Genomic DNA, 13,150 nt, shown 5'->3' with positions numbered 1-13,150 from the left:
TACGGAATGACGCAGAAAGTGCCAGACGCCCTATGCTGAAAAAGCTAAGGCGGCCACCTAAGTCGCAATTAGCTGCCACCTTGCATTGACTGTCAAACCCTAAATCAAACTCTTTAGGGCTCGTTTGGTACGAGGTATAAAAGTGTTATAAAAATTTAATATTATTTTAATATTTTATTTGGTTAGTAAATTAGGTATAAGTTATTTTGGTGTTAATTTTAATACTGAGATAACTTATACCTTATAGGGATAATTAACACTGATATAATTTATGACTTCTTCTAAAAAATTATGCAATTGTCATTTTTAATAAAACATACCAAACAATGAATAAATAATAATCTCAGCATAACTTATTCCAATATAACTTATACCGGTATAAATTGTATTCCAACCAAACAATCCTTTAATTAATAACTATTAGTACCCGCTAACATAACACTTGGGGAATTCTCATATAATTAAATTTTGATTGTTCCAATAATACAGGAGGGACCAACATTAAGAAAAATTCTCACAATATGCATTGGTTCAAGAATGTCATCAAAGTCTCTTCGACCAGATCATCATTCAAATCTTTAACCCCAGTGTCACCATCGCTCTCCCAATTGCTGCAATTCAATAGGGACTATTCGGTGGCTGATACTTCAGGGTTGGAGCCAACAAAGGGGGACCAGAAACCCAGGGTGGTAGTGCTGGGTTCAGGATGGGCTGGATGCAGGCTTATGAAGGGCCTTGACACCAGCATTTACGATGTGGTGTGTGTCTCGCCTAGGAACCATATGGTGTTCACCCCACTCCTGGCATCCACCTGTGTGGGTACTCTCGAGTTCAGGTCCGTAGCAGAACCCATCAGCCGGATTCAACCTGCTATTTCGAGGGAACCCAATTCTTATTTCTATCTTGCTAATTGCACTGGCGTTGATTTTGCCAACCATGTGGTATGCCTATCTTGTCACTTTCCTTTTGGTCCCTTTTCTTTTAAACTTTCCTATTGTAGATAAAAGCTACTCCTTTGAGTATGCAGTTTCTTAAAGAAAGACTCATTAATAGTCAAATCACAAGTTTAAAGTCAATTGAAATGCTTTACTTTAGGAAGTTATTTTTTGGGATCGTTTTCTAATTTGTATAAGAGTTGGGACAACTTTACAAGTCCTAGAAGATGTAGGATAAGGAATGTGGATAGCGTTCAGATTATACTTTTGTATATTTAAAATTGACAGTAATGTCCAACTGTTGATTGAATTAAGTGATATGAAGTAAAAACTTAAGATACTTTTAAAGTAAAATGAGTCTGTCTATCAAGGAGACAAGTCATCCTTTTCTTTTTGGTGGAAAACATTTTCTACTAATCAAGATAACCAAACTTTGGAAATTTCCATCTACCTCGGGTGTGTTTGGTAGGAAGGAAAATATTTTCCATGAAAAATGATTTCTTGGAAAATATTGTTCTGGAAAATGAGTGATTTTATCACTTATTTTACCATGTTTGGTTGGTGAATGAATTTTTTTTTTTTTTTTTGAAAATATTTTCTAGTGTTTGGCTAGAGACTAGAAAATATTATTTGGGAAAATAAATTTTTATGTTACTCTCCTTCCTCCCCTTCCCCCAATCCCCATGTTTCCTGTGCTCTCCTTCCCTAAATACCTAACGTCTCCAGGCTCTATTTTCTTCAAGAATATAATAATTCTTTTAAAATTTGATACAAAACCAAAAGAACTAATGTGTTGTTTACTTTTTCACGCAAAAATAATGTTGAAATTTGTGCTTCATAACTAAAGAGAAAATACTCTTTTTTGGTTGAAAAAGAAAGTACTCTTTCTACAACATGAAAAGACTGTAATCATTTTGTTGAAAAATATTCATTTTGTTAAAATAAAAGAAAATACTTTTTACTACATAATTTTTTTTAAATGAAAGAAAATAATTTTTCTACATCATGAAAAAGAGTATTTTTTTGTTGAAATAAAAGAAAACACTATTTTTACATAATGAAAAGAAAATTTCATTTTGTTGAAATGAAAAAAGTACTTTATCTACAATATAAACAAAAAGTACTCTTAATAATATTTCTATTTAGGGTGGGGGTGGGGGTGGGGGTTGGGTTGGGGTGTGGGTGGGGATGGTGGTAATAACTGGGGTGGGTGGGCCGTGACGAGTGCCCGAGTTCTACCTGTCGAACACCCCTAAGCATACGTCTAAGATATAAACATGAAATAAGTGTAGGTCATGCATAACGTCTGGTAATAAACTACTAATTCATGTGAATAACATATGCGGGAAAACATGCCCAAAAGAGACATATATATATATATGGAATACGGTAGGGTGAGCCGACAAGGCTACATACTATCCAACTATACATGACTATCTACAGACCTCTAATACAGTGTACAACTGTATAAAAGACAGGACTGGGCCCCGACATACCCATATATGTACGTACCAAAACAAAATAGCAGCTCCGGATCAAATGGAGCACACCAACTCTCGCTTAGCAAGGATCCTAAAAAGGGGGACCGTCAGCCTGTCTACCTGCACCTGCACCTGCAGAAATGAAACGCTGGCCCCCAGGTAATGAGGGCGTCAGTAGGAATAATGTACCGAGTATGTAAGGTATAAAAATCAGTATATAAAAGACATGAAAGAAACATGGAGTAAAAGACTCAACCTGTAAGTCTGAATAGCTCTGTGAATCATGAAACATTTATAATGTCATGCATATGCTTATAAATGTCGTATCATGCATAGGTATATGTGTACATAACATGATCAAGCCTATGAGGGTATCCCATCATATCATCTCAGCCTCTGTGGGCGAAATCATAAACGTATACCAGTTGATCAGGTGGTGGTGCGTACATAACGCCATAATCGTTCCCCATACCCCATATACATATACTATACGCGTATATAATGCCATCTGGTCACGGGTCAATATACATGTATAAATGGATGCAATACATAATGAAGTAAGTCAATAAGATCTCACGGAATGCCATGAGACCCATGAACAGACGATATGATAGTAGGACATATGGGGAATCAAGAACATAGGCAACCCTAGTACTTCTAAGAATAGAATCATTTATGAAAGTTGTGTGCTTTCTCGTTTCGTTGTATTATATGGATCATGCCAAAAGAAAAGAAGGAATAGCCTTAGCATACCTCAAGTCGTCAATGCAACTCAACAACAAGCTTATGACAACTAGCGCGCCAACCCTATAACAAAGAAATACATGTACAACTTAGATGGTGCTAGCATATCATGTATCTCAAACGATAACTCGATTCTAAAATAAAATGGGCAGCATTTTCCCTCATTTTACTGCTCCCTCAAGCCTACTATAGGCGAGATACAAACACAATAAAATCAGCAACTCAAAAACAACAACTACAATTCGGGACCTTCAATACAACAAAAACCCTAAATATACCATAACACACCCAATCAACAAGTTATCAATTAGCCTGAAATTGCAATGGCAAGTGACCAACCTACTACCCTACCAGATGTGGAGTTTCTCCCCGGCCTTTTATCCTTCCAAACTCCATAAATCAGCAGCACAATATGCCAACACGAGTGGACAAAAAAACAGTCCACTAGACTCACGGCTTTCGATCACTTTCCCGTGAGTTCTAACTAATAGGAAACGAATTTATCAACCTTCCTTGATATTTAAAGCTTAAATACAGAAAGTAGACACTTTCTTAACTATGAAGTACCTTTCAAAACTCAAATTACAAAGAAAAAGAGAGGGAATATAGCGATACTTACGTCGTAGCAATCGTTCTAATGTTATCGCTTCTTGATTTCATACCCGGGATGTTAATCTTCTTTGGAACCCTAGAAGAGAGCTTATGGATATGTTTATGGATGTTCTCTGGTCGTGTTCTATGGGAAAATGAAGATAAAGACGGCCTAATACCTATATATATCAACTTTGGAAAAGTCAAAGAGGTGCTAGCTTGGCACCCTAGCATTGGCCCATCTTCCGACGCTTATATCTTTTTATCTGGATGTCATATGAACAAATGGTTAAGAGCGTTGGAAACTACATTCCAAGACCTTCAATTTGGTATCCCAAAAGACCTCACATAGCACACGAAATGTATTGCTCAAAAAGCTCTGTTACAAGGCAAATCCCTAGTTGGTTTTTCTGCAACTTAAATCCGATTTTTTCCAAACTTTATATTTTATATCCAAACATCATATATAGTCATATTATGACTTTAAACTCATTTAAATAATGATTAACAAGTCTCATATTCATTATACGTCACCTTGGGACGCACAGGGTGTGACAATCTCCCCCCTTAGAAACATTCGTCCTCGAAAGTTTAACTCCCAGAGATCTATAGAAATTTTGGCAGAGATTGGCTAGAGATGGAGGAAAAAGGAGAGAAGAGTCGCATAGGCGCACAAACAAGGACAAAGTCGTACAGGCTACATGATAGAATGTAGCAACAGTTACGAGATTGGAAGTATTCCGACCACAGGTCATGGTGTGAGAAAGAGGCCTAAAGGGGGGAATGCCCTAGCCTTTGGATTTATTCACATAATAGATGCCTAGATAGAAAGGACAATATTAAAGTATTCGCGCTATAGGTTATGAGACTGATAAACACATCAATCAACATTCGAGGACGAATGTTCCAAAGGGGGGGAATGATGTACGTGAGAGTACGTCGTAAGTCAATTGATGTAAGCTCGGAAATGAGATCATCTTTGAAAGTATATAAAGTAAGTTAATCATGTTACCATGGAGGTTACGAATATTTAAGATCATGAATAATAGTACCAAGAGGGTTGAAAGGCTTAGAAGCTAAATAAATTGAAGAAAATAAATTTTGTCGAAAGTCGACAAGTTGGGAATATTATAACATCTACTTTTGGGATAAGAATAGGGTGCTTAACCTTATAAGGAGGCTATGTTATGAGTTATTATAGTCGTGTATTACGTTTTGAAGTTAAGCGAGTTGTGGAACAAAAGTTGGCAAAGGTAATCACAAGTTACATTCATAAATGTGCTGAAAATTAGGTCAAATATAGCTGAGATTTTCTCCCAATGTTCTTTGAATTATGGGGTGATATACATACCAAATTGAATATCTATGAGTCTAGTTTCTAACACATTAAACCGTTTGTCGATACGACGTCGGAGTAGAGAGATATTTGCAGTTTCGCGAGACTTTGCAGACTGTATAGGTGACAAGTAGATGTGTCACTAAAGCTTTTTGAGCAATCCATTTCATGTGTTATATGAGGTCTTTTTGGGACATATTATATACCAAATTGAAGGTATTGGAATGTAGTTTCCACAGCTCTTAACTGTTCGTTCATACGACATTCGGATAAAAAGATATAAGTGTCGGAAGAAGAGCCAATGCTAGGGTGCCAAGCTAGCACCTCTTTGACTTTTCAAAAGTGGATATATATGCCTCAAAGTCTTCTTTTTCTTCATTTTAACATAGAAAACGACCAGAGAACCCCCAGAAACATACCCTTATGCTCTCTACAAGGGTTTCAAAGAAGAATAACATCCCTGGTACGAAACCAAAAAACGATAACATTAGAACGATCCCTACGACGTAAGTATCGCTATATCGCCTCTCTTTTTCTTTGTAGTTTGAGTTTTGGAAGGTACTTCATAGTTAAGAAACTCCTACTTTCTGTATTTAAGCTTTTAAATATCAAAGAAGGTTGATAAATTCATTTCCTAATAGTTAGAACTCACGGGACGGTGATCGGAAGCCGTGAGTTCCAATTATTTCATTTTTAGTGGACTATTTTGTAGTCCACTCGTGTTGGCCTATTGTGCTGCTGATTTATGGAGTTTGGAAGGTTAAACGGCGTGGAGAAATGCCAAATGTGGTAGGGTAGTGGGTTGGTCGCTCGTCGTTGCAATTCAGGCTAATTGATAACTTGTTGATTGGGTGTATTATGGTATATTTGGGGTTTTTGCTATATTAAATGTACCGAATTGTAGTCGGGTTGTTTTTGAATTGCTGATTGTATTGCTCTGGTTGTTGTTGGTATATGGTATTGGAGGAGGCCCTTGTTCCAAAGGAGATGTTGCCCAAATTTACATAAATGAGCTACTAGTTTAAGTTGCGGACTTAGCCTTTACTCGGCACTGATTTTGAATCTCCTTATACTATGGTAGATTGAGTTGAGTTGTTTGATGAATTGCTTGGAAGGTATGAAGGAGTTAAGGTATGTTAAGGCTATTCCTTCTTTCCTTTTTGCATGATCCATATGATACAACGAAACGAGCAAGCACGGAACTTTCACAAATAATTCTATTCTTAGAAGTATTAGGGTTGCGTATGTTCTTAATTCCCCGTATGTCCTACTATCATATCGTCTGTTCATGGGTCTCAGAAAACATTTAAGCTGATAAAGATTGTTTCGTGATATTAACCGAAGGCATATTGATCTTATGACATTCCGAGAGATCTTATTGATTTACTTTATTATGCATTGCATTCATTTATACATGTACATTGACCCATGACCAGATGGTGTTATATACGCGTATATTATATGTATATGGGGCATGGGGAAAGATTATGGCGTTATATACGCACCACCACCTGATCAGCTGGTATACATTGATGATTTCGCCCACAGAGGCCGATGATAGTATGGGATGCCCTCAGAGACTTGATAATGTTATGTACGCATATACCTATGCATGATGTGACATTTATACGCATATGCATGACATTATAAGTGTTTCATGATTCACAGAGTTATTTAGACTTACATGTTGAGTTCTTTACTCCATGTTTCTTTCATGTCTTTTATATACTGCTTTCATGCCTTACATACTCGGTACTTTATTTGTACTGACGTCCCTTTTGCCTGGGGATGCTGCGTTTCATGCCCGCAGGTCCCGATAGACAGGTTGAGAGTCCTCCTAGTAGGCTATCAACTCAGTGGAAGGTGTTGGTGCATTCCACTTGCTCCAGAGTTGCCTATTTGATCAGCATGATTTGGACATATATTGATTGGTATGGCGGGGCCCTGTCCCGACCTTTATGACGTTTATGTACTCTTAGAGACTTGTAGACAGATATGTGTATGGATACTTGTATGACCTTGTAGGCCATTTTTTGAGTGTACAAATGATCATGTCGGTCTTATCGGTCCGTATGTCACATGTATAAGTTTCTATATCATGTTGGGTCGTCCTATGTTTAGTATTCCCTTATGTTTTATTCTGGTTATCTCATGACGGCCCTTCTGGCCCATTTACCCATTATGGTGTGGTAAGAAAGATACGTTACGTTGATGCTCGTTTGAGTAAGGCACTGGGTGCCCGTCACGGCCCTCCAGTTTGGGTCAATATTTTCCCTTCTCTTGATAGAGAAAACATTTTGCTCCAATTGAAGGAAAATGAGTTCACGAGGAAAATATTTTTCATAACATTTAAGCCAACCAAACATGGAAAAATTAAAAAATATTTTCCTTCCTACCAAACACACCTCCAAATGCACTATTTTTTATTGGATGTTTACTCTTAGAGAATTAACAACTTTAGAGTATTTTACTAGACTCGTCATGGGACAATAGATGCTCCTTTATCACTTTGTGTGTACATCAGGTGAGCTGCCAAACTGTGACAGATGGAGTTGATGTCCTTGAGCCGTGGAACTTCAATATTTCATATGACAAGTTGGTGATTGCTTCTGGAGCACAAGCTATGACCTTTGGGATTAAGGGTGTAATGGAGCATGCTATTTTTCTGCGTGAGGTTCACCATGCTCAGGAAATACGTAGGAAACTACTTCTAAACCTGATGCTGTCTGATGTGCCTGGTATGTTTGTCATGCAGAGATTCATTTGAAACACCTGATATCTAAAGTAAGTAATAGACTAATTTCTTGATTTGGTAATGGGCGCAGGAGTTACCGAGGAAGAAAAGCGCCGTCTCTTACACTGTGTAGTCGTTGGAGGTGGGCCAACAGGAGTTGAGTTCAGCGGTGAACTTAGCGACTTTATCATGAGGGATGTTCATCAAAGATATGCTCATGTCAAAGATTATATTCACGTTACATTGATTGAGGTAAACTTTTTACAATTTTTAAAATGGCTATGCCTCTTTGTAGTTTTTTGGTTCTTTTCACTGCACTGCCAGTATATCTCCTGAGTTAAGAATCTTTGTGAAAGATATTCTTCAAATATTTCTGTTGTTTAAGGTGGTAGTATCACTATACTTGCTTTTCTGTTATTTACCAGTGAAGGAGCTGTAGCATTAATTACTTTAATCTCTGTGTCCTCATCTGACAGGCAAATGAGATCTTATCCTCCTTCGATGATCGTTTACGTGTATATGCAATCAAACAGTTGACTAAGGTGAGAATTTGTCAAAGAGATATATAATTATGCGTTATTCTGCCATATATATAACTATGTAGTGCATACATGTTACGTGTTGTATGTACTATAGCATTGTCAGATATGGAGAGATCATTTGTTTTCTCATAAGAAATCATTACTTCACAATTTTTAATTTGCGTTATGACATTTCTGGGGATAGTGGTTGGCGTATTAAAATGTGCAGTTTCAATCTATAAGAATTGCGACTTTGAGGTTCTCATAATATACAAAAGCTATATATTTGATAATTATTTATAGCTTTGGAAAAGAACTTTTTCTTGATTGTTCTATAGAATTTATACTATTACCCAAGGAAGATTGAGTAGATTGGTTATACAACTTGTTCTGAGTACCTCTGTTGAAGCCATCCGTGATAGAAGAGTCAAGGTACTTGGAGAGTTTTATGATGAAGTAATTTGGAGAGTTCCATTGAAGTGTGAGACTTATCAGATTAAGAATAATAGAAGAAATTGGCGGACACTTGAATGAAAGAATATAGACCTCTTGCATCTGTATATATATCAAAAACAACTGCATATGAGAACTTATGTCTTTTCACAAACATGGAAAAGTTCACTATGTTACATCCAAGCCACAAAAACTGAGTAATGGCTGACAACATAGAGCTTTGAAATGTCTTTCCTTCCTGGATGCCAAACTCTCACCCCACCCCCACTCCCCACCGTGCACGCAAAAGAAAAATTGGAAACAATGGTGTCGAGACTAACTTATCCTCACCTCGATTATTTCATGGGACATCTACATCTTTGCAACAATATAGGTAGTGTAAATCTGTCCCTAATGGAAACAAATCACCTGCCTTTTTTTTCCTCTGGTAGGGTTGAGGTCCTGGTCTGCCATGATCTTTATTCTAGCTTCATCGACCACTAAGCCATACCTATACGTGCAGTCAAACTATCACATTCATTCTCAAAAAAATTGTTCAATGAAGCAGGTTCTGCATTGTCTGTACCTATGATTCTTGCAACCTTTTTAGCAGCTCTAAAAGGTCAGGGGATAGCCTTAGGATTTGAGAATGCATCACCAAACACAACAAAGCTCGTCTCCATATCCATCCATAAAAAAAGAATCTGCTTTCCATAAGCTTAACAGTCTCATCGTATATTCATGAAGCTCAGCCAAAAGGATTAGGAATAAAAATTCATCAAAGATGAGAAGAACTTTCTGCTTATCCATTTCTCCAAATTATGATGCTAGTAGGATGATGCTTCCTGGGTCACCTGGCATAGTAGCTTTACCATGTGTGTCTAATCTCCAGAGGCAGAATTAAGAACCAAAAAGACAGTTGCTGAATCCATGTATAGGAGAGAGTTCAATATGAACTTTGGCATGTTACCTCTTTATCAGCTAGCTGATAGAACTGTGTTCTGAATTTCAGTTACTCCATACTAGGTGAATTGCAAGATGATGAAGCTTCAGAGTGAATTTAAGACGGGACAATTGCAAAATTGTTCCTCGGTTCTTTCTTAATGCGAAAGCATCATTTTTATTTATATTGACCAATACAACTTTTGCTGGTGATTATTTGTGAATTACACCACTGAACTTCCAGAACATGATAATGGTCAGAGAACCTCATATACAGCGGAGAAGCTTTATCCTAAATTGATGTGTTTTGTCTGAAGCTGCCGTTGATAGTCATAAGGCACCATTACTCCAAGGAATGCTTGAATATATTTTATGCATAAGATGAAATATCCTGTGCTAGTGATGATTGATCTGTTATAAATTGTCCCATTAAAATTACTGAACTTTAATATAGTCAGGGAATTAAATAATCCACGGAGAAGTATTATTCTAAATTACTTCTTTTATTCAAACTTGTCCTTGATCATCAGTAGGCCCCATCACTCCAATGAATATGTGAAATAATACTACCTTAATTTCTCTGGACTAGAATTAGTTTTCTTCTTTATGGCCTTTTCGCTTTCATATGGCTCCTGTAGTGGATTATTTTTCTGCCATATCTGGCTCCAGCACTGGAATTAATTTTCTATTTTATGCCCTTGTTGCTCCTATGGCTCCAGTTCTGGATTAATTTCTCACTCATACGCTTGTTTCTCTTCCATGGGACTTCCTTGCCATACTTTTTTGTCTTTTACTCCATCTTTTTTATGCTGGCATACATGAAGATGAACTTTCATGTTGTTTGCTCCCAACCGGTTCAACTTGAGCATGCTGGTTATAACTTTCATTTATTTATGTCAGGTATTTGATATTCTATCCTTATTGTATTTCTTTCCAGTTATTATTAATGTCAGTTTTCAGTCAGGAGTTCGTCTTGTACGAGGAGTTGTAAAGGATGTGCAACCTGAGAAGATAATTCTTAGTGATGGCACAGATGTCCCATATGGTCTGTTAGTGTGGTCTACTGGGGTTGGGCCCTCGCCTTTTGTGAACTCTCTGGATTTACCAAAAGCTAGGGGGAGGTAAGCCTAGAGTTAGAATTGTAGCAAGTCACTTATTTCTGTATCTGGACATTTAATGATTATTGGACTTGGTAAGATTTTCCTGCTCAGCTGGAATAGGTGAGGTTGTTCTGTTTAGTGATCATAAGTTGCCAAAGCGGTCGACTTCAACTTTTCTTTTTTGATACTACAATAACAACAAACCCAGTGTAATCCCACAAGTGGGCCTGGGGAGGGCGGGGTATACGCAGACTTTACCCCTACCTTGTGAGAGACCCAGTGTAATCCCACAATTGTGGTCTGAGGAGGGTGGGCTATACATACCTTATCCCTACCTTGTGAGAGGTAGAGAAGATGTTTCCGATAGAACCTCGGCTCAAGAAAGGCGTCTCCAAAACCGGTCTTGAAAAACAACTTTTCTTTTTTTGATAACCTAGAATAAGAATATGAAAGTGGCCGACTCCAACTTATGTTCAAATAGATAGCTGGATCATTGCCGCCCATGGTTTTCCATGTTTCGTCTTTCCAAAGCTAGGGCTATTTTATGTTGTTTTATTTGTCTATAATATACTGACAAGTATCTGTAAACTAACAGGATAGGGATTGATGAATGGTTACGCGTCCCATCAGTTCAGGATGTCTTCTCAATTGGCGATTGCAGTGGGTTCCTTGAGGGTACAGGCAAACAAGTTCTTCCAGCTTTGGCTCAAGTGAGTTACTGGGACAATACATTTCTTAAAATTGTTTGTATAGAGTTGCCGAAGTGTGTCAAGCCTAAAGATGAGGTTGCAAAGTCATAAAGTTTTGAAAATTATTGGGGCTAATTATATACATCTAGATTACCGCATCATCGATTCACCTGATTTGAAAACACAGTTATGTGCTGCTGATTTAAGTGCTCTATTATAGATGATTATGTAAGCTATAAAACCCTCTGTTTTCAGAGGCTCTAACTCTATAATGCATATTATCATATGAGGAAATACTGTTGCGGTGGCTGGTTGTTACTCACCATTCACCATCTCAGATTTCCGCCACCTTAAACTATGCTATTAGCCATTGTAGGTGGCATTTCAATTTTTTTTATCTAATTATTTATGTAGTTTAGTGCATGATTCTGTTAGGTGAGTGGAGAAAATTCATGGAACTTGCTGTATAATAACACCTTACATAATCGTACTCTTTGTGTTGCATATGGTTGTTGGATGTCTGTGATGGATGATGGATATTCTGTTATGGTTAAGATACAGTGTGTCTGAACTAACTGCAGCTTTGAAAGGTGAACTAGTCCAATTTTCTTGATATACCATTCTTTGGTTTGATCAGGTTGCAGAACGCCAGGGAAAATATCTGGCAGGTCTGTTGAACCGGTTGGGTAAAGAAGGTGGAGGGCATGCTAATTCTGCAAAGGACATGAACCTCGGAGATCCATTTATGTATAAACACTTAGGGAGCATGGCTACTGTTGGCAGATATAAGGCCCTTGTGGACCTTAGAGAGAGCAAGGTCTTTATCATTTTGTGGAAATGCTTCGTACCCGATAAAACTTGTTAGCTTATTCATTTGATGACTTATTGCAGGCGGGAAAAGGTCTCTCTTTGGCTGGATTCACGAGTTGGTTAATTTGGCGTTCAGCATATCTAACTCGTGTTGTAAGCTGGCGGAACAGATTCTATGTAGCAATCAACTGGTTGACAACTTTTATCTTTGGCCGTGATATAAGTCGGATATGAACTTTTACCAAAACTTCCTTCAGTTTGTCTCAGCATGGTAAACTGTGTGGTATTGAATGTGTTACTTCTCCTCCAAGTTGATTTCTTGAATAAGTTAAGCTATTATCAACTTCTTAAGTAAGATTGCGGTATGACTTGCAGAAATTCGATATAGGTTCTTATCTAGCCTATTATTGGTAATAGTTGGAGGATGCCTAGTTAGAAGGGAGTTCATGCTTTGGAAAAAACTACTGTTGTTACTTGTACTCTTCCTTTTAGTAAGGGATTGATGACCAGGTGCTTAAAATTGCAATTGCCAAAGTGGCTAAATAAATAAGGTTTTTGCTGTTACTTAATGAGGTTCCCGTGTTAATCTTTATGCTCCTCTTGCTTTATAGAAGTTATCGACTATTCCCCCCCCCCCCCTATAGGACTGTTTGAGCTGATTTTGTCTTGAATTTAGAGTGCATTTCTTTTAGCTCGATACTGATGTGTTATATTGCATATTCTTGATTTCTTCTGTAAGAGGGAACTCAAAGTGGAATCTTCAAGTTATATACAATCCAGCAGCATGTAGATGCACCAGATTTGATAAATTTGGTACAAAACATGTACCTGATAT

General features: G+C 37.5%; 1 protein-coding gene across 1 annotated transcript; it reads left to right on the top strand.

The window, feature by feature from the left end:
* The first annotated feature begins 434 nt into the window (after nucleotides 1–434).
* Nucleotides 435–12,879, top strand: LOC104236944 (internal alternative NAD(P)H-ubiquinone oxidoreductase A1, mitochondrial-like). The gene is made up of 8 exons (XM_070150592.1): nucleotides 435–941; nucleotides 7,612–7,825; nucleotides 7,913–8,073; nucleotides 8,298–8,363; nucleotides 10,677–10,837; nucleotides 11,412–11,526; nucleotides 12,143–12,322; nucleotides 12,397–12,879. Exons 1-8 carry the CDS (start codon nucleotides 522–524, stop codon nucleotides 12,547–12,549), a joined length of 1,470 nt encoding a protein of 489 aa, XP_070006693.1. The 5' UTR covers nucleotides 435–521; the 3' UTR covers nucleotides 12,550–12,879.
* Nucleotides 12,880–13,150: the final 271 nt, after the last annotated feature.

The sequence above is a fragment of the Nicotiana sylvestris genome, chromosome 7 (assembly GCF_000393655.2).
Source record: "Nicotiana sylvestris chromosome 7, ASM39365v2, whole genome shotgun sequence".
In the NCBI taxonomy this organism is placed as follows: Eukaryota; Viridiplantae; Streptophyta; class Magnoliopsida; order Solanales; family Solanaceae; genus Nicotiana; species Nicotiana sylvestris.
Note: the sequence above shows the minus strand (reverse complement) of the source record. Positions and strands in the feature narration are given on the sequence as shown.